This window comes from Haliotis cracherodii, unplaced genomic scaffold (assembly GCF_022045235.1).
Source record: "Haliotis cracherodii isolate W230 unplaced genomic scaffold, xgHalCrac1.p SCAF_11, whole genome shotgun sequence".
NCBI classification, from domain to species: Eukaryota; Metazoa; Mollusca; class Gastropoda; order Lepetellida; family Haliotidae; genus Haliotis; species Haliotis cracherodii.
In genome coordinates, this window is record NW_027266266.1 from 28,393,260 (window position 1) to 28,414,282 (window position 21,023).

The following is a 21,023-nucleotide window of genomic DNA, read 5'->3' on the forward strand; positions in this document are numbered from 1 at the left end:
TTAGATTTGGATTTCGGTCGAATCTAAGATGTGTCCTGTAAACCGAATGAGATATCACAGATGTAAAAATTTGTCCGTCTATAAATGTCATATCGCTAGTAAATGGCGTGTGCCCTCATTCAAGCAAGCCTACATTGTCAGTAGTTTCTCTCTGGGGCAAGTCGGGTTGGTATTATATAACACGAGTAACATACGGCTGGCACCTCAGGCACTGAGTGGTGCACGTGACGTTCACCTTTTTTGCTGGGTATTTTCATGGTATTTGGATGACATTAACTCGTCATAGTTTGCACGAATAAAGAGAATGTATGTCCCATCCCACAAAGAACCTGCCCCGCTAACTGACATTGCTATGATCCCTCTTCATAGCAGGTAATTGATGACCAGTATTGAAATAGACAACACAAAGCCTGCTATTGACAAGCGTTATAAAGACACCGTTTTCTATGATTAAACGTGCAGCAAGGAAAGCCTCTTGTTGACTCTATACCCTTGAATGAACACGTCACGACCAAAGCAAATAACATGGGCTTTTATTTGTTGTCCATTCAATGATCGGTGTTAACAAATAGTTACTATGGACGACTTGTGATGTTTGGTATAGGCATTGTCAGTCGACAATGTTTGCCTTTCTAAAGACATGTCTCAATACTACCGCTATATACATTTGTGCTGAATATAACGTCACTGCGCATGTGCGGGTTAAACTCTGTTGGAATGTGAATCTTTGGTGGCTTCTGGTTCAGTTGGTAGGAGTTCAGTCAGATATGTGTCCTTAGTGCAGCAACACTGGAACGTGGAATACCAGCTTTCAACTGATGGAATTAAGGATCTCACAGACATTTAGAAGAACTACGTGTGTATGAGTGTACTCAAAGAGAATGTGTAGATATACCAGAAACAACACAGAGAAGGTTCTGGAAACAAACATAAAAGTTATGTGAAGCTAATGTCACAAAGGACTAATATGGCTTCCTAATTTTGAAAACAGAAAATTCTCGTGTGGACCAACTGTTGTTTGACTGCAGCGTGTGTTATTAGTTCTTCGTCACGTCTAACCTACTCAGAATTCCCTTCCAACCATGTATCGAAGGAATGGCTTCGACAGCCGGCGGCTACAGCGGACCCCTCGTCTAGAGATGGCGGTCTGGCAGGACCTGGTGAGCGACACGGGGCACATGCACATGCCTGGGTATGACCCCAATGACCCTTACAGCTGCACGTGCTACCCCAAGCCATCCAGCATCCAGATCCCGTCCATGGTGTATGACGAGATACGGTGTCCTCACCCGGAGAAGCATCACCTTCAGCCAGCCCAGGACGATGTGTTCGCGTATCCCTGGACGGTGCAGACATATGAACCTCCATTTGACAAGAACTCGTACAGACCCATGAGTCTCCCGCCAAGGCCGCCGATGTCCGCTAAGACCGCCCCGCCCTATGTTGGCATGAAAGCCAAGAAACTACAGAGTGTGGCTCCACCTCCTAACTCAGCCCCTGACAAGGTCAAGGTTCCAAAGTTGGACCTGAATCTTCTTGAGCAGCCCCAAAGATCAAAGGTAGTGACAACACCAACGTTAACGACAATCGGTGAAGCTCAGGACGACTTCGCGGAGACGAAGGGCAACTATCCCACCATCACCCAGTACGACAGCGTCAGCCAAGTGCTACAGAGACGTTACTCCTCCTACTACCGGAACCCGGCCCCCACGCCGCTCCACTTCAAAGACCCAGACAGGAACATGATGCGGAGGACACCGGTGCGAGATCCCCCCTACAAGGGGATGCCCCCCAGGACGAGGGAGGTGATCACACGGGACCTACCCACCAGGAATAGTGCCTACTACAGCAGGTTCGAGTACAGCCCCCCGCCCCAGGTCCGGGGCAGCCCAGGGATGAGATCCTACACAGCCACTATGGACCCAGTCCCCACAAGGCAGTTCGAAGGACATTACGTCGACCCGAGTAAGTGGCGTCACGTTGTAAAATGTCCTCTTTTGTCCAATATATGCTATCGCAGATGAATGTACTATGATTGAACGGATCGATTCTAAAGAAGCTGGGGTAGCGAATGGGTCTATCGTATTTTCATTTAATAGACGCCGTGACTTAACTGGAATACTGTTCAAAGCGGCGTTAAACCCGACTTACTCACTCTTTTTATAGAGTAGAGATTAAAATATGCTGGATAATCCCCCTTAACAATTAATACCTTCTTAGTTACGACTTCGATACATTATATAACCATCGTAGGCTTGTGGAAACAGGGCACTGATTTGATGATCCTTCAAAATAGTAACACATGATTGAAAGGGAATCATGAAATAACTTAAGTAGACAGTATGTGTTATGTGTAATTATCAGTGGACAATATAGCGCCAGGCTCAACAATACCAAGCATATATGAAAATCTTATCAATGGCAAACTTTCTGTTTATGTGGAAATGTAAATCTGAGAGCTGACAGTATGTTGTACTGTTGCGGTTTCATAATTCCTATGCTAATGTAACACGAAGTGACTTCAACTGTCACATAAAGGCTGGTGAGATGTATTGTGCAGGCCTGTATACACCATCACGTACACGTGTGTTGGCCAGTAGTAATGAGGCCACTCGTATATTGCATTAACCATCCACCTGATACATACTGGCGAATACGTTGCTATTCCTGTATAGGTCAAGTATTGTCACAGCGCGAGAATATTGTCGCAATTCAGAAGGCATACTCAGTCATCAGGATCAGCCCAGAAGCACCCTCCAACCAGATGGAGAGTTAACAGGACGAAGTGGATATTTCTCTTATAAACTTATCATGTCAGTCTTAAAGTTTTCCCAATTAAGAAAACACATACACCGATATTGTGGAAATCTTACGGTACATTACGCGTACAGATGCATATAGTGAAGCAAAAAACAAACACCTCATAACTCCTTTGGGAAAATAGGTTCCTGGAACTCTTCGATAAACAAAACGAATGAACGGTGTGTTGTAGAATATTTGAACCAATACGACGGTAATTCCAACTATGACGATTTCTTCTGTTGTATTTGCTTATATCTGTGGTGTAATTTCACAACTTTTAGTCATTCGAACCAAGTAGCGCTCTCATGTATGGCGGATAGATAACAACAGAACATTTTAGTCACTGTCCCTTTCATTGAAACTCAGACCTATGGCAGTTGACAGAAAGCGGACTTAGATGTATAACAAGATTAATCGTATTATTTTCGACAAACAAATTGCTGACGCCACCAGAAACATGGACCATTTGAGATTGCTGTCTGTTGTCTCCTGGCGATTTGACCGTTTCGCATGAGTTGCTATTATGCGACACAGGAGTTTTAGGAACAAATTACGCTGCGCTGTGACTGTGTTCAACGTGTTGGCTAGAACGCTCAGGATCGAGGCGACAGTAATTCTTCATAGAAAATGCTTGACCTGGTAACCAGTTATCTTCGTGTTTTGATTTGATGGAACAATTTGTCATTCAACTTTTGAACAAGGTGTGTACGCTTTGTGATTTGTGAGTCGTTTTGGCGTCTAGAGCCAGACTGCTTTACACATTTCTACTGAGAGTAGATGGTGTGACTTTCCTAGTACGACTTCTGATAAAACAGCTCGTTATCATTCGTCAAGAAAATGTTCATGGGCATGTGATTTGAACGCTGTATCTGTGACAGTCAACTTCCTACTTCGATACTATCAATCTGTAACCAGCTGGTACCCGTGTACCACCCTGGCAACACTGTTAACATTGTACCACTTCACTCATCTACTACAACGTGGTTTCCAACATCAAAATGATCAAAGGAATCTATGTTGTTCGCTGGTTTGTGCACCAGTGAAAAAGTGACGTTTCCGGTTATCGAGTTTGCATACTTATATCACTGGAGTATGACATAATGTGTTTATGTCATTGGGGTGTGACATACTTGTGTTTATGTCACTGATGTATGACATACTTGTGTTTATGTTATTTGGGTGTGACATACTTGTGTTTATGTCATTGGGGTATGACATACTGTGTTTATGTCATTTGGGTGTGACATACTTGTGTTTATGTCATTGGGGTGTGACATACATGTGTTTATGTCATAGGCTTAGGTCATGGATAAATGCATTAGTTAGATTATAAGTACATGTACATATCAATACGGAAATTATCTGTTTACAGAGACGGGAAAGGATTTCAAGTATGACGTCCGATATGGTAAACGGGACCTTGAGGGCAACAGAAGCCTGATCACAGCCTGACCAATTGACCACAGACGACGGCCAGTGACCAGCTCGGCATAATCAACACGGACAAAGGGTAGCTAGCTCATCCCGGATCACAGAGAGCTACACAACTGGGAATCGGTAGTACAGGGAACATAATAGGACGACAGTGGCACAAAGTTTGTCGTCTCGCAGGTGGTACGTGGCACTAAGGCAGTGTAAGGACGTCCACATGTATGTGACACTCGAGTCTAGTGTTATCTAAGGGGCCTTTCAAGAAGAGTATGCCCAGACATCTTCCTATGGCCAACACATTACGGTAATAGTGTTCATGAACATACCCACATGTGCTCACAGCATGGTCACTTAACAACTACTGCTGACACGGGGGAAATCAAGTTCAGCCTATTAGGTATGCCGCAAAGTATTTAGATAAACATCAAACATCAGAAGTACTCCGCATGACGTATGTAACCATGTCCTTCCAACTGTGTCTTGTAGTAGTGTCTTATCACCGATCCCACCAGGTCAGGAATTAAAACAGTACTTCCAGATACCGAGCTTGTCAGTCAGGAACCGTCAAGAGCAATAACTAAAGGAAACACTGATACCACCTCTTAAAGAATGACTAGAAGATGGACGCTACAATGCCTGTGCTACCGACATAGTGCGGCAGTTGTTACGTGTAACAAGATTGGGTATTGCAAAAAGTCATGATGTATTTATCTGGGCAATGATTTGCATCGTCTTCGAACATTGGTTGTGTACTACAGAACCTAAGTACACGTATTGGGAGTCTGGTGTAGGTCATGGACGTCAACAACAGGTGGGCGTCATGTCAATCTGGTGTAGGTCATGTATTTCAACAGCAGGTGGGCGTCATCTGAGTCTGGTGTAGGTCATGTATTTCAACAGCAGGTGGGCGTCATCTGAGTCTGGTGTAGGTCATGTATTTCAACAGCAGGTGGGCGTCATCTGAGTCTGGTGTAGGTCATGTATTTCAACAGCAGGTGGGCGTCATCTGAGACTGGTGTAGGTCATGTATTTCAACAGCAGGTGGGCGTCATCTGAGTCTGGTGTAGGTCATGTATTTCAACAGCAGGTGGGCGTCATCTGAGTCTGGTGTAGGTCATGTATTTCAACAGCAGGGGGGCGTCATCTGAGACTGGTGTAGGTCATGTATTTCAACAGCAGGTGGGCGTCATCTGAGACTGTTGTAGGTCATGGACATCAACAGTAGGTAGGCGTCATCTGAGACTGGTGTAGGTCATGTATTTCAACAGCAGGTGGGCGTCATCTGAGACTGGTGTAGGTCATGTATTTCAACAGCAGGTGGGCGTCATCTGAGACTGGTGTAGGTCATGTATTTCAACAGCAGGTGGGCGTCATCTGAGACTGGTGTAGGTCATGTATTTCAACAGCAGGTGGGCGTCATCTGAGACTGGTGTAGGTCATGTATTTTAACAGCAGGTGGGCGTCATCTGAGACTGGTGTAGGTCATGGATGTCAACAGTAGGTGGGCGACATCTGAGACTGGTGTAGGTCATGGACTCACTGTTTGGTCCCAACATTTATTTTATTTTCCTTGGTGAGGACAAATGATAACAAACCTACCCAATTTTAACAGAACAATTTTGTTGCATGAATTGTCATTATTATCGACAATTATCAATTACTTATTATGCATAATTTGTTCACTTAAACCGAGCTTGTACTTTATATATGATATTTGATGCTGTATATTCATGAGTGGCCAAGAAAGGTTTAGTATCTCCCGTACCTTGCCGTATCTTGTCTGCACACTCGACTGTGTTCTGTTTCCTATCTGGTTGTGATGCACTGTGTCACAATATCCTTCAACACACTCTGTATAGTGCACTGTGTATATGTACTTCAAAATGGCAATGTGTTCACTTTGTATGCAACAACTATTCATGTAACAAATTGTATTTGTTCATAAAAATGTCAAAATAATTTAAATATTATGTTGCAGTGTTCATACTCAATATGACAGTGACAATGAGCACCAACTCTATGTCTCCCCACAGTACAATGACACACTAGACCAGCCAGGTCACCGCTGAGAAACAATAATTATTCACAATCTAAAGATTTCTTGGTTACACAAGGTATTTGCCAAATCATTCGGCACTGAGAACCAATGCTATTCAGAATACCACATGTTCAGAGACATTAACCCCCTTACCCCCAGTCATGTAGAAGTCGTGTAATAATCATGTAGTAGTCGTGTAATAATCATGTAGTAGTCATGTAGTAGTCGTGTAATAATCATGTAGAAGTCGTGTAATAATCATGTAGTAGTCGTGTAGTAGTCATGTAGAAGTCGTGTAATAATCATGTAGTAGTCGTGTAATAATCATGTAGTAGTCGTGTAGTAGTCATGTAGTAGTCATGTAGAAGTCGTGTAATAATCATGTAGTAGTCGTGTAGTAGTCATGTAGTAGTCATGTAGAAGTCGTGTAATAATCATGTAGAAGTCGTGTAATAATCATGTAGTAGTCGTGTAATAATCATGTAGTAGTCATGTAGAAGTCGTGTAATAATCATGTAGAAGTCGTGTAATAATCATGTAGTAGTCGTCTAGTAGTAATGTAGTGGTCGTGTAATATTCGTGTAGTAGTTATGTAGTTGTCGTGTAATAATTGTGTAGTAGTCGTGTAATAATTGTGTAGTAGTCGTGTAGTAGTCATGTAGTAGTCGTGTAATAATTGTGTAGTAGTCGTGTAATAATTGTGTAGTAGACATGTAGTAGTCGTGTAATATTCGTGTAGTAGTCACGTAGTAGTCGTGTAATAATTGTGTAGTAGTCGTGTAATAATTGTGTAGTAGTCGTGTAGTAGTCATGTAGTAGTCGTGTAATAATTGTGTAGTAGTCGTGTAATAATTGTGTAGTAGACATGTAGTAGTCATATATTAGTTGTGTAATAATTGTGTAGTAGTCGTGTAATAATTGTGTAGTAGTCGTGTAGTAGATGCATAATAGTCATGCAGTGGTTATGTGATAGTCGTGTAGTAGTTGTGTTGTAGTCGTGTAGTAGTCGTGTGGTAGTCATGTAGTAGTCGTGTAATGGTCGTTTAGTTGTCGTATAATGGTCGTTACACACTCGTGTTCCATATAATGTATGATGGGGGATGGAAGCTTGATACATACCTTGTGTTGTCAGATAATGCAGGTTGTCGTTTCCCAGCCAAAACTCCTTGTGTTTGTCTCCGAACCCAACCTTGTAGTCCGCCCACGACCGGTAGAAATCGACTGATCCATCCTGTCGTCGTTGGATCACCGTCCATCCTGAAACACACATCAGTCAGAAATAAGGGACATTCACGCATCCATCACATCTGTCAAAAAAACGGGACACTCACGCATCCATCACACCAGTGAGAAATAAGGGACACTCACACATCCATCACACCAGTCAGAAATAAGGGACACTCACACATCCATCACATTAGTCAGAAGTAAGGGACACTCACGCATCCATCACATCAGTCAGAAATAAGGGACACTCACGCATCCATCACACCAGTCAGAAATAAGGGACACTCACACATCCATCACATTAGTCAGAAATAAGGGACACTCACGCATCCATCACACCAGTCAGAAATAAGGGACACTCACGCATCCATCACATTAGTCAGAAATAAGGGACACTCACGCATCCATCACATCAGTCAGAAATAAGGGACACTCACACATCCATCACATTAGTCAGAAATAAGGGACACTCACGCATCCATCACACCAGTCAGAAATAAGGGACACTCAAGCATCCATCACACCAGTCAGAAGTAAGGGACACTCACACATCCATCATATCTGTCTGAAGCAAGGGACACTCACACATCCATCACATCAGTCAGAAGTAAGGGACACTCACACATCCATCACATCAGTCAGAAGCAAGGGACACTCACACATCCATCACACCAGTCAGAAGTAAGGGACACTCACACATCCATCACATTAGTCAGAAGCAAGGGACACTCACACATCCATCACATCAGTCAGAAGTAAGGGACACTCACGCATCCATCACATTAGTCAGAAGTAAGGGACACTCACGCATCCATCACATTAGTCAGAAGCAAGGGACACTCACGCATCCATCACATCAGTCAGAAGTAAGGGACACTCACACATCCATCATATCTGTCTGAAGCAAGGGACACTCACACATTCATCACATCAGTCAGAAGTAAGGGACACTCACACATCCACCACACCAGTCAGAAGCAAGGGACACTCACACATCCATCACACCAGTCAGAAGCAAGGGACACTCACATATCCATCACATCAGTCAGAAGTAAGGGACACTCACGCATCCATCACATTAGTCAGAAGCAAGGGACACTCACGCATCCATCACATCAGTCAGAAGTAAGGGACACTCACACATCCATCATATCTGTCTGAAGCAAGGGACACTCACACATCCATCACATCAGTCAGAAGTAAGGGACACTCACACATCCATCACACCAGTCAGAAGCAAGGGACACTCACACATCCATCACACCAGTCAGAAGCAAGGGACACTCACACATCCATCACATCAGTCAGAAGTAAGGGACACTCACGCATCCATCACATTAGTCAGAAGCAAGGGACACTCACGCATCCATCACATCAGTCAGAAGTAAGGGACACTCACACATCCATCATATCTGTCTGAAGCAAGGGACACTCACACATCCATCACATCAGTCAGAAGTAAGGGACACTCACACATCCATCACACCAGTCAGAAGCAAGGGACACTCACACATCCATCACACCAGTCAGAAGCAAGGGACACTCACACATCCATCACACCAGTCAGAAGCAAGGGACACTCACACATCCATCACATCAGTCAGAAGTAAGGGACACTCACGCATCCATCACATTAGTCAAACGTAAGGGACATTCACACATCCATCACATCAGTCAGAAATAAGAGACACTCATTCATCCATCACACCAGTCAGAAGCAAGGGACACTCACACATCCATCACACCAGTCAGAAGCAAGGGACACTCACACATCCATCACATCAGTCCAAAGTAACGGACACTCACGCATCCATCACATCTGTCAGAAGTAAGGGACACTAACGCATCCATCACATGAGAGAGTAGCAACTCACACGTGTCTTTCACATCAGTCAGAATGCACAGATGTACACGTGTCCACCACGTGAGTCATTTAAGTTGGAGAGACACGCGTGTGCCAACCACATCAGTAAGAATGAAGCGAAACACATCTGTCCATAAGAGTGTATGGACACACGGTAACCTAGGCTACTGCAGCAGGGTGATTACCTAGCAACCTAGGCTACAGCAGCAGGGTGATTACCTAGCAACCTTGGCTACTGTAGCAGGGTGATTACCTAGCAACCTAGGCTACAGCAGCAGGGTGATTACCTAGCAACCTAGGCTGCTGCAGGTGATTACCTAGCAACCTCGGCTACTGCAGCAGGGTGATTACCTAGCAACCTAGGCTACTGCAGCAGGGTGATTACCCAGCAACCTAAGCTACAGCAGCAGGGTGATTACCTAGCATTCTTGGCTACTGCAGCAGGGTGATTACCTAGCAACCTAGGCTACTGCAGCAGGTTGATTACCTAGCAACCTAAGCTACAGCAGCAGGATGATTACCTAGATAACCTAGGCTACAGCAGCAGGATGATTACCTAGCAACCTAGGCTACAGCAGCAGGATGATTACCTAGCAACCTAGGCTACTGCAGCAGGATGATTACCTAGATAACCTAGGCTACAGTAGCAGGATGATTACCTAGCAGCCTAGGCTGCTGCAGCAGCATGATTACCTAGATAACCTAGGCTACAGTAGCAGGGTGATTACCTAGCAACCTAGGCTACAGCAGCGTTTGGACGACCCTCCACAGGTTTTTACATGAAAAAATAAAAATGAAATAACACTTTCTATATTATCATTAAATGTCCATTTGTTCATGACCCTCCCCAAATATGTGCATTATGTTTATGACCCTCCCACCAAAATATTTTTGGTGACCCTCACCTGATTCCCCCTGACCACCCACCCCTGTAATCAATGACAGATTTAGATGTTTGTTCTCTTTTACTTATTAAGTGAAGATATATGATATGTAATATATAATTCTACATTTTGTTAATTATATATTTGCAAGGTTCATGTAATAACAACAGCTGTTTGCACACCAGCTCCTGACGAACAAACTGCGATCGTTCACAGAACTGCAGGCGATAAGCAGACATGATTACGTGTATTACCCGGCCTTCAGTATATTTTACGAGCGCTTACTGAGAAATGTTTACCCGGTAGTCCGCTGCACTTACCCCAGTTGTTGAAGACCCTGCAGACGGCCTTGAATGGGGCGGGGGCCCCGTCCGGCTTGATGAGAATCTGGTAGTCCCCCTCAAACTTCAGACCCCCTTGAAGATACACTTCGTGGCAGTCTGTAAACAACGTCACAACAACGTGAGATGCAGATCAACGAAACATGTACACTCCACTGCCGACATTTGATACGGCTGGTCCAAATGTACACTACCAACATACAATACGGCTAGTAGACGTGTACATTACCAACATACAATACGGCAAGTAGACGTGAACGGTGACAACATACAATACGGCTAGTAGACGTGTACACTACCAACATACAATACGGCTAGTAGACGTGTACATTACCAACATACAATACGGCAAGTAGACGTGAACGGTGACAACATACAATACGGCTAGTAGACGTGTACACTGCCTACATACAATACGGCTAGTAGACGTGTACACTACCAACATACAATACGGCAAGTAGACGTGTATGGTGACAACATACAATACGGCCAGTAGACGTGTACGCTGCCTACATACAATACGTCAAGTAGACTTGTAAGGTGACAACATACAATACGGCTAGTAGACGTGTACACTGCCTACATACAATACGGCTAGTAGACGTGTACGGTGACAACATACAATACGGCTAGTAGACGTGTACTCTACCAACATACAATACAGCTAGTAGACGTGTACTCTACCAACATACAATACGGCTAGTAGACATGTACACTACCAACATACCATACGGCTAGTAGACGTGTATTCTACCCACATACAATACAGCTAGTAGACGTGTACACTGCCTACAAACAATAGGGCTAGTAGACATGAACACTACCAACATACAATACGGCTAGTACACATGTACTTTATCAATATACAATACAGCTAGTAGACGTGTACACTACCAACATACAATACAGCTAGTAGACGTGTACACTACCAACATACAATACAGCTAGTAGACGTGTACACTACCAACATACAATACAGCTAGTAGACGTGTACACTGCCTACATACAATACAGCTAGTAGACGTGTACACTGCCTACATACAAGACAGCTAGTAGACGTGTACACTGCCTACATACAATACAGCTAGTAGACGTGTACACTGCCTAAATACAATACAGCTAGTAGACGTGTACACTACCAACATACAATACAGCTAGTAGACGTGTACACTGCCTAAATACAATACAGCTAGTAGACGTGTACACTACCAACATACAATACAGCTAGTAGACGTGTACGGTGACAACATACAATACAGCTAGTAGACGTGTACACTACCTACATACAATATGGCTAGTAGACGTGTACACTACCTACATACAATATGGCTAGTAGACGTGTACACTACCTACATACAATATGGCTAGTAGACGTGTACACTACCTACATACAATATGGCTAGTAGACGTGTACACTACCAACATACAATACGGCTAGTAGACGTGTATACTGCCTACATACAATAAAGCTAGTCTATTTGTATACTACCAACATACAATGCAGCTACTCGATGTGTACACTACCAACATACAATACAGCTTGTAGACGTGTACACTACCAACATACAATACAGCTAGTAGACGTGTACGGTGACAACATACAATATGGCTAGTAGACGTGTACCCTACCAACATACAATACAGCTAGTAGACGTGTACACTACCAACATACAATACAGATAGTAGACGTGTACACTACCTACATACAATACGGCTAGTAGACGTGTACACTACCAACATACAATACGGCTAGTAGACGTGTACACTACCAACATACAATACGGCAAGTAGACGTGTACGGTGACAACATACAATACAGCTAGTAGACGTGTACACTTCCAACATACAATACAGCTAGTACACGTGTACACTACCAACATACAATACAGCTAGTAGACGTGTACACTACCAACATACAATACGGCAAGTAGACGTGTACGGTGACAACATACAATACAGCTAGTAGACGTGTACACTGCCTAAATACAATACAGCTAGTAGACGTATACACTGCCTACATACAATATGGCTAGTAGACGTGTACACTACCAACATACAATACAGCTAGTAGACGTGTACCGTGCCAACATTCAATACGGCTAGTCCATGTGTACACTACCAACATACCAATATATGTTAAGGTTATTTCACATGTATGCTATCAACGTTTAATACGGCAAGTCAACAATGAGTGTAAAAATCATGTTTTCACCTCATTAATTACGAAGTACACTTACGAAGCTCGTTTATCTGTTAAACTATTCAAGTAATACAAGTGCAGGTTTCTTAGATACATGCCTCCCGTATACGACAGCCACTCACAGGCGGGCCAATAGGCTAGTGTTGTCTGATACACTCAGCTACAACTTAAAGAGGAGATGTCATCAACAACATGTTTTTTTTAAAGTAAAATACTCATAAAAAGTGAAGGAAATATCAAAAAGGTACTAAAACCGACCAGAAGCTTCGCGCAAAAGCCTCCAACACAACGCCTCTTTTTCAAAACCCTGGATCCGACCTCTGGAACTGTACACGAGAGTTACTTCCCCTTCACTGTTCTGCGACTTTAGTGGCGGCTTTTAGATATGTAAACCTGTGGTGTATTTTTGACAAGCCAACAAGTATACAACATATATCAGATAACGTAAGCCGGTAGCAAGTGGAAGAAAATTTTCCAGTAACGAGATATTGTGATAAGACACAGGCGCACCACGATAAAATGCAGCATACCTCGCTTGAAAGGAACATGCTCTTTTAAGAATGTCTGCCGTTTAATCTGATAATGAAGAGCGTCTTGATACCCCCTGTCAGAAGAAACATTGCAGATGGACTGACAGCTTCGGCGAAATGTACACGGTTCATCGTCACAACTCAACGCACAAACGAGGAGATATTCATTTTCAACGGTATTCGAAATTCTGCGAAATTTGTTACTATGTTATATCAAAATACTACACTGTCATGCTAACTTTGGCTTCCTTATGGATATAACAATCAAGCTGTTCGTCTATCCAAGACAGGGGATGTAGCGCCACCGTGTCATGTTGTTCGGCTGTGCTTGAATGAGACGAAATTGCCCAAGCTACATCCCAAAACTGATGGAACTGAAATATATGGCGTGTAACTAGCTGACCCGTGACGCCTCGCCACAGCCTCGCCGAGTGTTCGCGCAGCCCACGTGATGGACGTGTATGTATGCGTCACGTCATCCGAGGGCTGCATGCACTGTGTGTGTAGCGGCGGCTCTAGGCGGGCTACCTTGTTGATTTCACGGCTCTCACAATCTCACTCAAGATACATGGTGACATTTCAAAACATATTTTCTTGTTACTGTTCACCCAAATTTGAATAGACGTAACTACCTTATGTCATACTGTTATAATATCAGCGAAACTAGAAGTCTTTAACTCCGAAATATATGTTTTCTTTAAAACATTATAAATTCACAGATATAATCGGGTTTCGTCCATTACATTTACCTATAAACAAAATCACTTAGAACAACTGGAAACCCTGTCAAAAAAAGGAACCAAAACAATTCTGGAAACTATTAAATAAACTTCGAACCTCCTCCCAGAAGGAATCTGGTTATCCTGATCCTGAGGAGCTAACAAACCACTTCAGGAATATTTACAACACTAAAACAAAAATATCTTCTCTGGATCCTCTTCAAAATTCACCAAGACATGGAGATATGCATATATGTGACGGTCTTAATAAACCAAGAACAGCTAATGAAATTCTCACTTGTATATAACAATTCAAAACAAACAAAAAACAGGCGAAGATAACATAAGAAACGAACTTTTAAAATCAATATCTTGTTCATTGGTAGACCAGTCGGTTAAACTGTTTAATGACGTATTAAATAGTGGTCACTTTCCACAGAGCTGGGCAACCTCGGTTGTTACCGCATTACATAAGAAGGGTGATAAAACTGACCCTAACAACTACAGGGGAATTGCACTAAGCAGCTGCTTAGGTAAGCTATTCTGAAAGGTCATTAATGAAAGAATAATGGAACACATGGACAAAAATCAATTACAAGACCACTGTCAGTCTGGATTTAGGAAGGGGCTACCAAACATCAGATAATGTATTTGTTCTTAAAACATTAATAGATTCTACAAAAAGTAAAAAGAAAAAACTATACACTTGCTTTGTAGATTTTCAAAAGGCTTTTGATTCAGTAGACAGATCACTACTCTTAACAAAGGTATTATCAAATAAAATGTCAGGAAACATATTTAAAATAATATCATCACTATACAGTGATATCTCTTATAAAGTGAAAACTGACATGGGCATTTCACAATCCTTTATATCCAACATTGGGGTACGACAAGGATGCATTTTGTCTCCCACATTATTGATTATATTCCTCAATGACCCTCCACATTGTATCAGTCTGATAGCAATAATATAACACTCATTGGTTTCAACATTTGTCATTTGTTGTTTGCCGATGATTTAGTTCTATTTGCCGATTCCCCCCAAAAACTACAAGTGTTACTTGATGGACTAAGGGTATGTTGTGCCATAAATAACCTAAAGGTTAATAGTGACAAAACAAATGTTGAAGTGTTTGGAAAAACAATTAAAACAGAAGAAAAGAATACTTGGACCATGGGTGATACAAAAATACTAGTTACAGATAGTTATAATTATTTAGGAATACGATTCGAAGCAAATGGTAAACTTAAAAACAGTGCTAAACCTCTCTTGAAAAAAGGATTAAGGGGCCTACCACAAGCTTCAGTCAAACATTTTAACCAAGATATACCCATAGCTCTTGCTTTCAAAGTATTTAAAACATTAATCGAGCCAGTAATTTTATATAATAGTGAAATCTGGGGTGTAGAATCAATCCCCCTGAACAACTTTGATTCATTTATCCCCGACAAAGTGCAGCTCAAATTTTGTAAATCCATGTTATTTGTCAACAAAACAACACACAACTGGGCAAGCCAAGCAGAACTAGGACTCTACCCTCTTATCTGCACAGTATTAATCAAAATAGCAAATTTTTTATCACCGTGTATGTTCTTCCAAAAGCATAATACTTCAGAACGCTTTTACAGAGAGTACATATTTGGTGAAAAAAATATTGGGATGGTTTTACCAGCTCAATCTATTCTTAAGAAAACACAATTTGAGTACTTCAGCTTTCCTATCACCAATATTCAAAGAGACAATCAAAACTAAATTCAACTCCCTCTTCAAGGAATCTCTTCAAGATGTAACTGCAACTTGAGGCACAGGAAACAAACTTAGGACATACAGGATAGTTAAAAATGAAATAAAATTAGAACCCTATCTCAGTCACTGTAAAGTTAAAAAATTATCGAGTGCACTTTTCTAAACTAAAATTAAGTAACCACAAATTAAATATTGAACTTGGAAGACATACAAAGCCACCAACCCCACTACACCAGGGGCTATGCTCTACATGTTCAACCATTGATGACGAAAAACACTTCAAACAATAAATACCCCTTCATAATCAACCGTTGACATTTTATGTTTAATGATATCATCAAATATGTAATATTGATTGTTTTGTTTTAGTATGTGTCTACAGGAATGTAAATTATGTATGTCTGTATATATGTATATATGAATCATAATGTCTTGTCTTTTAAAATTGCATCTGTCTCGTAAAGGAACGTTTCTGCAATAAATATTATCTTATCTGATCTTTAAAATAAAATAATAGGCAAACTGCTAACAGCATATCCCATAACATGTTAACTAATATCCCATACATTATTCAATCTTATTCAATACAAAAAGCCCCGTGTATGCAGAGCGATATGAAGCTCGGCCATGTACGTGACGCACTGATCTACTCAGGGTAGCAATGCCTGACATGGGGGAGCTCAAACACTCGAGCGGAGAAGGTATTTATGACAAATGTCATAACAGTCATATATGAAATGATGCTCTTATCACCCTAATAATAAGTTTACAGCCATGTAAGTGTAGACGATAAGGAGATACTATCACCAAGGTGCTCGTAATGTGGGATTTACAATTGCAGCGATGAACAATTGACAGGAGGATAGCAGACGCGAGTACTCCTTGCCGGGCTGTGAGGTTGTCAGGAGCCAGGAGCCAGGAGCACGGAGCCAGGCTCACTGGAGTGCACATGCACACCCAATTTGATAACGAAACCGTTGATACCCTAGCACCATGGAGCTGAGCTAGAGATTGTTCAAAAGAGATTGCCTAAAAGACTTATATTCCACAGTCATGGCGCAGGACTAACTTAAATCGCTCTGCTAAAGATTGTTCAAAACGGATTGTTGACTTCAGTGTAGACTAACATCTGGTCTTTGAAATGAAAATATTTTACTGAAAAAAACAGTTGTTCAATTATCTTATTGAAATATAATAAAAAATAGAAAAGAATAGACACTATCATTGAGTAATTAATATCACCAATATTTCTTTCAAACCACTTAAGGATAGAATTGTTCTATTTGCTTGTGATGGCAAACATGTTGGACACTTATTCCATGTAAGTTTAGGTGTAAAACGAAATCCCATATATATATAGAATGACAGTTTCAACAGGAACACTATTTTTCATCAACACGTGAGGGGCTATCATTTCTAAAAAACATAACTTAAGTCTTCTTAAGTTTCCTCATACCTATACCATTACAAATATATAGTCATTGCAATTTTGTCTTGTAGCTGTCCACAGTTGAGGAGAGGTTTATCGACACTGCGATATGAAGTGGATATCTTCAAATGATCCTTGACCATAAATTCTGGACAATTACCCATGTTCACAGACGAGTCTTGTATTGGACTTGGGAGTTAAAGTGCTTTAGCGACTACTTGCTACACGAAGATCCAACCATGGAGAAGAAAGTGGGGAAATTACTACGAGCGAACAGCTGCAATAAAACACTGACTTGTTTGTCCATTGTCCACACATGTGCCAGACTGACCACCCGTGTGCCGGTCAATGCCATAATCAACGCAATAAAAGACCATAAAACAATTATGGGAAGTGATATTCGTCAGACGCCATAGATAGTCATACCACAGTGCCGATACCAGCGAACTTTGCTGCGAAAATCCCTCATCTATTTTATTGTGCGCCATAAATGTTCTTGTGTTACTTGTAGAATACGGAACAGACGAGCCTTGTTTAACCGTACAGTGCTATCAGATGTCACGTGATACGTGTGTAATGTAGACAATAACTCAAAACTGTAATCACGTTACACACCAAGCATTTGTCTCATCATTCGTCAGTACGTTTCGTAAGGGAATTAAACAAGTCAGCTTCTGAAGTTTGATTTGTTCGTTTGTTCGTTTGTTTGCTTGTTTATGTAGTTATGTAGGCGGCCTGTAAGTATATAATAAAATCTGAACCCGACAATTCAGTTAATAATACTATGACCAGCCTACGACCAGCTCATGTTTCTAATTATTCTAAACAGGAATCTCCACGCGGCAACTTTATCAAGATCGATATATGAAAGTCTTATGCATTGATAAAGTATATGATCCTGGAAACATGAGCTGTTCCCATCTACCTTGCATTTGCATTGTCTTCTGTCGTCCTGACTACATCTCGTGGTTCCCGCCACACAGACTGTTGTGTTTGTCAAGAGCCAGTCTGGTGCCGGCAATATGGTACTGGGGGCCCTCTAAAAAACCCTGTCAAAATCCCCCCCAACATGTACAGTGACCACAGTCACATGTATGTGTACAGAGACCACAGTCACTTGTGTGTGTACAGAGATCACAGTCACCTGTGTGTGTACAGAGACCACAGTCACCTGTGTGTGTACAGAGATCACAGTCACTTGTGTGTGTACAGAGACCACAGTCACCTGTGTGTGTACAGAGACCACAGTCACCTGTGTGTGTACAGAGATCACAGTCACTTGTGTGTGTACAGAGACCACAGTCACCTGCGTGTGTACAGAGACCACAGTCACCTGCGTGTGTACAGAGATCACAGTCACCTGTGTGTGTACAGAGACCACAGTCACCTGTGTGTGTACAGAGACCACAGTCACCTGTGTGTGTACAGAGACCACAGTCACTTGTGTGTGTACAGAGATCACAGTCACCTGTGTGTGTACAGAGACCACAGTCACTTGTGTGTGTACAGAGATCACAGTCACCTGTGTGTGTACAGAGACCACAGTCACCTGTGTGTGTACAGAGATCACAGTCACTTGTGTATGTACAGTGTAACTTGACTCAATACACTGTGAAACACCATGTGGAACTGATCATCGTTGACATAGACCCTGTTAGTTGTGATCATACAAAGAATACTGTCACCTCCTGCAGTGGAAGTGTTTTCACAGATCACTGTAGTGTATGTGTTCACAGATCACTGTACTGTATGTGTTCACAGATCACTGTAACATATGTGTTCACAAATTACTGTAACTTATGTGTTAACAGATTACTGTAACGTATGTGTTCACAGATCACTGTAACATATGTGTTCACAAATTACTGTAACGTATGTGTTAACAGATTACTGTAACGTATGTGTTCACAGATCACTGTAACATATGTGTTCACATATTACTGTAACATATGTGTTAACAGATTACTGTAACGTATGTGTTAACAGATTACTGTAACGTATGTGTTCACAGATCACTGTAGTGTATGTGTTCACAGATCACTGTAGTGTATGTGTTCACAGATCACTGTAGTGTATGTGTTCACAGATCACTGTAGAGTATGTGTTCACAGATTACTGTAACATATGTGTTCACAGATTACTGTAACGTATGTGTTCAAAGATCACTGTAGTGTATGTGTTCACAGATTACTGTAACATATGCGTTCACAGATTACTGTAACATATGTGTTCACAGATTACTGTAACATATGTGTTCACAGATTACTGTAACATATGTGTTCACAGATTACTGTAACGTATGTGTTCACAGATCACTGTAGTGTATGTGTTCACAGATTACTGTAACATATGCGTTCACAGATCACTGTAACATATGCAGCCAGATATTACTAAAGTACACATGAACAATCGATTAAAAAAAATTAATTCAATTCAGTAATTAGATATTAAGAGGACTTCATGTCTTCACTTGAGTTGCTTCCAAGTTTGGCCAGCCAGATGCTGTGATGCTGGAGCAATAGACACACTGCACCTATCAATCACACGGCACGGTCTCACTGACAGTGCTCCTCAGTGTGGAAGGAACCGTTACCCACTGTTTGTCAGCCCTGCAAGGTTCTGGAGAGAAGGCTTCCTTTCCCTGCTACAGCTGGTAACAGGCTATCAACGAGATTTCAAACAATGCTAATTTCGTCACGCTGTTGCGTGAAAAAGGCACGGCGCTTCCTAGAATTAATCCCTGGTCTTAACCTTGGTAAACACGGGCGGCGAAAGGTAGCAGAGGAATCTGTTAGCCAACGTTACGAACATTCTTGTATGTAGATTGAATGTAGCGCCGATATGGCTCAATCATCGTGGTCTACAGAGTGAGTGAGTGAGTTGGGTTTAACGCCGCTTTGAACAGTATTCCAGTTCTATCACGGCTTGTCAGCTTAATGTGGGAGGAAAGCCCGAAGTGATGCAGGTCTTAGACGGTCTACATTGTGAAACTCAATAGTACCCTGAACGTCATAAAAGTGCCCTGATTGTTACAATAGCGCTCTGCCCGTTACAATAGTGCTCTGACCGTTACAATAGCGCTCTGACCGTTACAATAGCGCTCTGACCGTTACAATAGTGCTCTGACCGTTACAATAGTGCTCTGACCGTTACAATAGCGCTCTGACAGTTACAATAGTGCTCTGGCAGTTACAATAGTGTTCTGACCGTTACAATAGTGCTCTGACAGTTACAATAGCGCTCTGACAGTTACAATAGTGCTATGACCGTTACAATAGTGCTTTGACCGTTACAATAGTGCTCTGACAGTTACAATAGTGCTCTGACAGTTACTATAGTGCTCTGACCGTTACAATAGTGCTCTGACAGTTACAATAGCGCTCTGACAGTTACAATAGTGCTCTGGCCGTTACAATAGTGCTCTGACCGTTACAATAGTGCTCTGACAGTTACAATAGTGCTCTGACCATTACAATAGTGCCCTGAATGTTATAACAGTGCACTGAATGTGGTACTTGCGTCCTGGCTGAATACACTAGCAGGCATGGAAGCCTGGACTATATACGCCTGTATACAACAAAATACTAAAAAGCGCAGTTTTTTGGTACCTTACATATCAATGCATAATAAACTCGCGAGGCCCCACTTCTAGCAAAGGGAAGTCACTCTCTGGGTATATGCGATTCACGTGTGATTGTGCATCTACAAGCATATAAAGATAACCTCGTGTCTTATAGAGGCGACGTGTGTGTGGAGCTCACATACGTCATGACATACGAACCACGTGTCTGCTCGTTACACGTCGGCT

General features: G+C 42.0%; 2 protein-coding genes across 4 annotated transcripts in view; one reads left to right on the forward strand and one right to left on the reverse strand.

Annotated features, from left to right (window-relative positions):
- Positions 1–21,023, reverse strand: part of LOC139456394 (fibrinogen-like protein A) — a 68,684-nt gene that overhangs the window by 2,331 nt on the left and 45,330 nt on the right. For both annotated transcript variants that reach the window (XM_071238085.1, XM_071238086.1), the window contains 2 exons: positions 10,567–10,686; positions 7,391–7,528 (listed from right to left, as the gene is read on the reverse strand). In XM_071238085.1, coding sequence (XP_071094186.1) covers positions 7,391–7,528; positions 10,567–10,686 — 258 coding nt within the window. The remainder of the gene's footprint in view (positions 1–7,390; positions 7,529–10,566; positions 10,687–21,023) is intronic.
- LOC139456395 (uncharacterized) lies at positions 728–6,132 on the forward strand. Of its 2 annotated transcripts, XR_011652529.1 has the most exons (3): positions 728–1,965; positions 4,175–5,412; positions 5,459–6,132. XR_011652529.1 is itself a non-coding variant. In XM_071238087.1 (2 exons), the coding sequence occupies exons 1-2, from the start codon at positions 1,083–1,085 to the stop codon at positions 4,252–4,254; spliced, it is 963 nt and encodes a 320-aa protein (XP_071094188.1). In that variant the 5' UTR covers positions 728–1,082; the 3' UTR covers positions 4,255–6,132. The 2 variants fall into 2 exon arrangements, 1 of the variants encoding a protein (XP_071094188.1); XM_071238087.1 differs by having other exon boundaries at positions 4,175–6,132.

Coding starts and splice junctions, on each gene's coding strand:
- LOC139456395 (XM_071238087.1), top strand. CDS start 1,083: ATGTATCGAAGGAATGGCTTCGACAGCCGGCGGCTACAGCGGACCCCT. Junction 1,966..4,174: donor AGGACATTACGTCGACCCGA/GTAAGTGGCGTC, acceptor ATCTGTTTACAG/AGACGGGAAAGGATTTCAAG.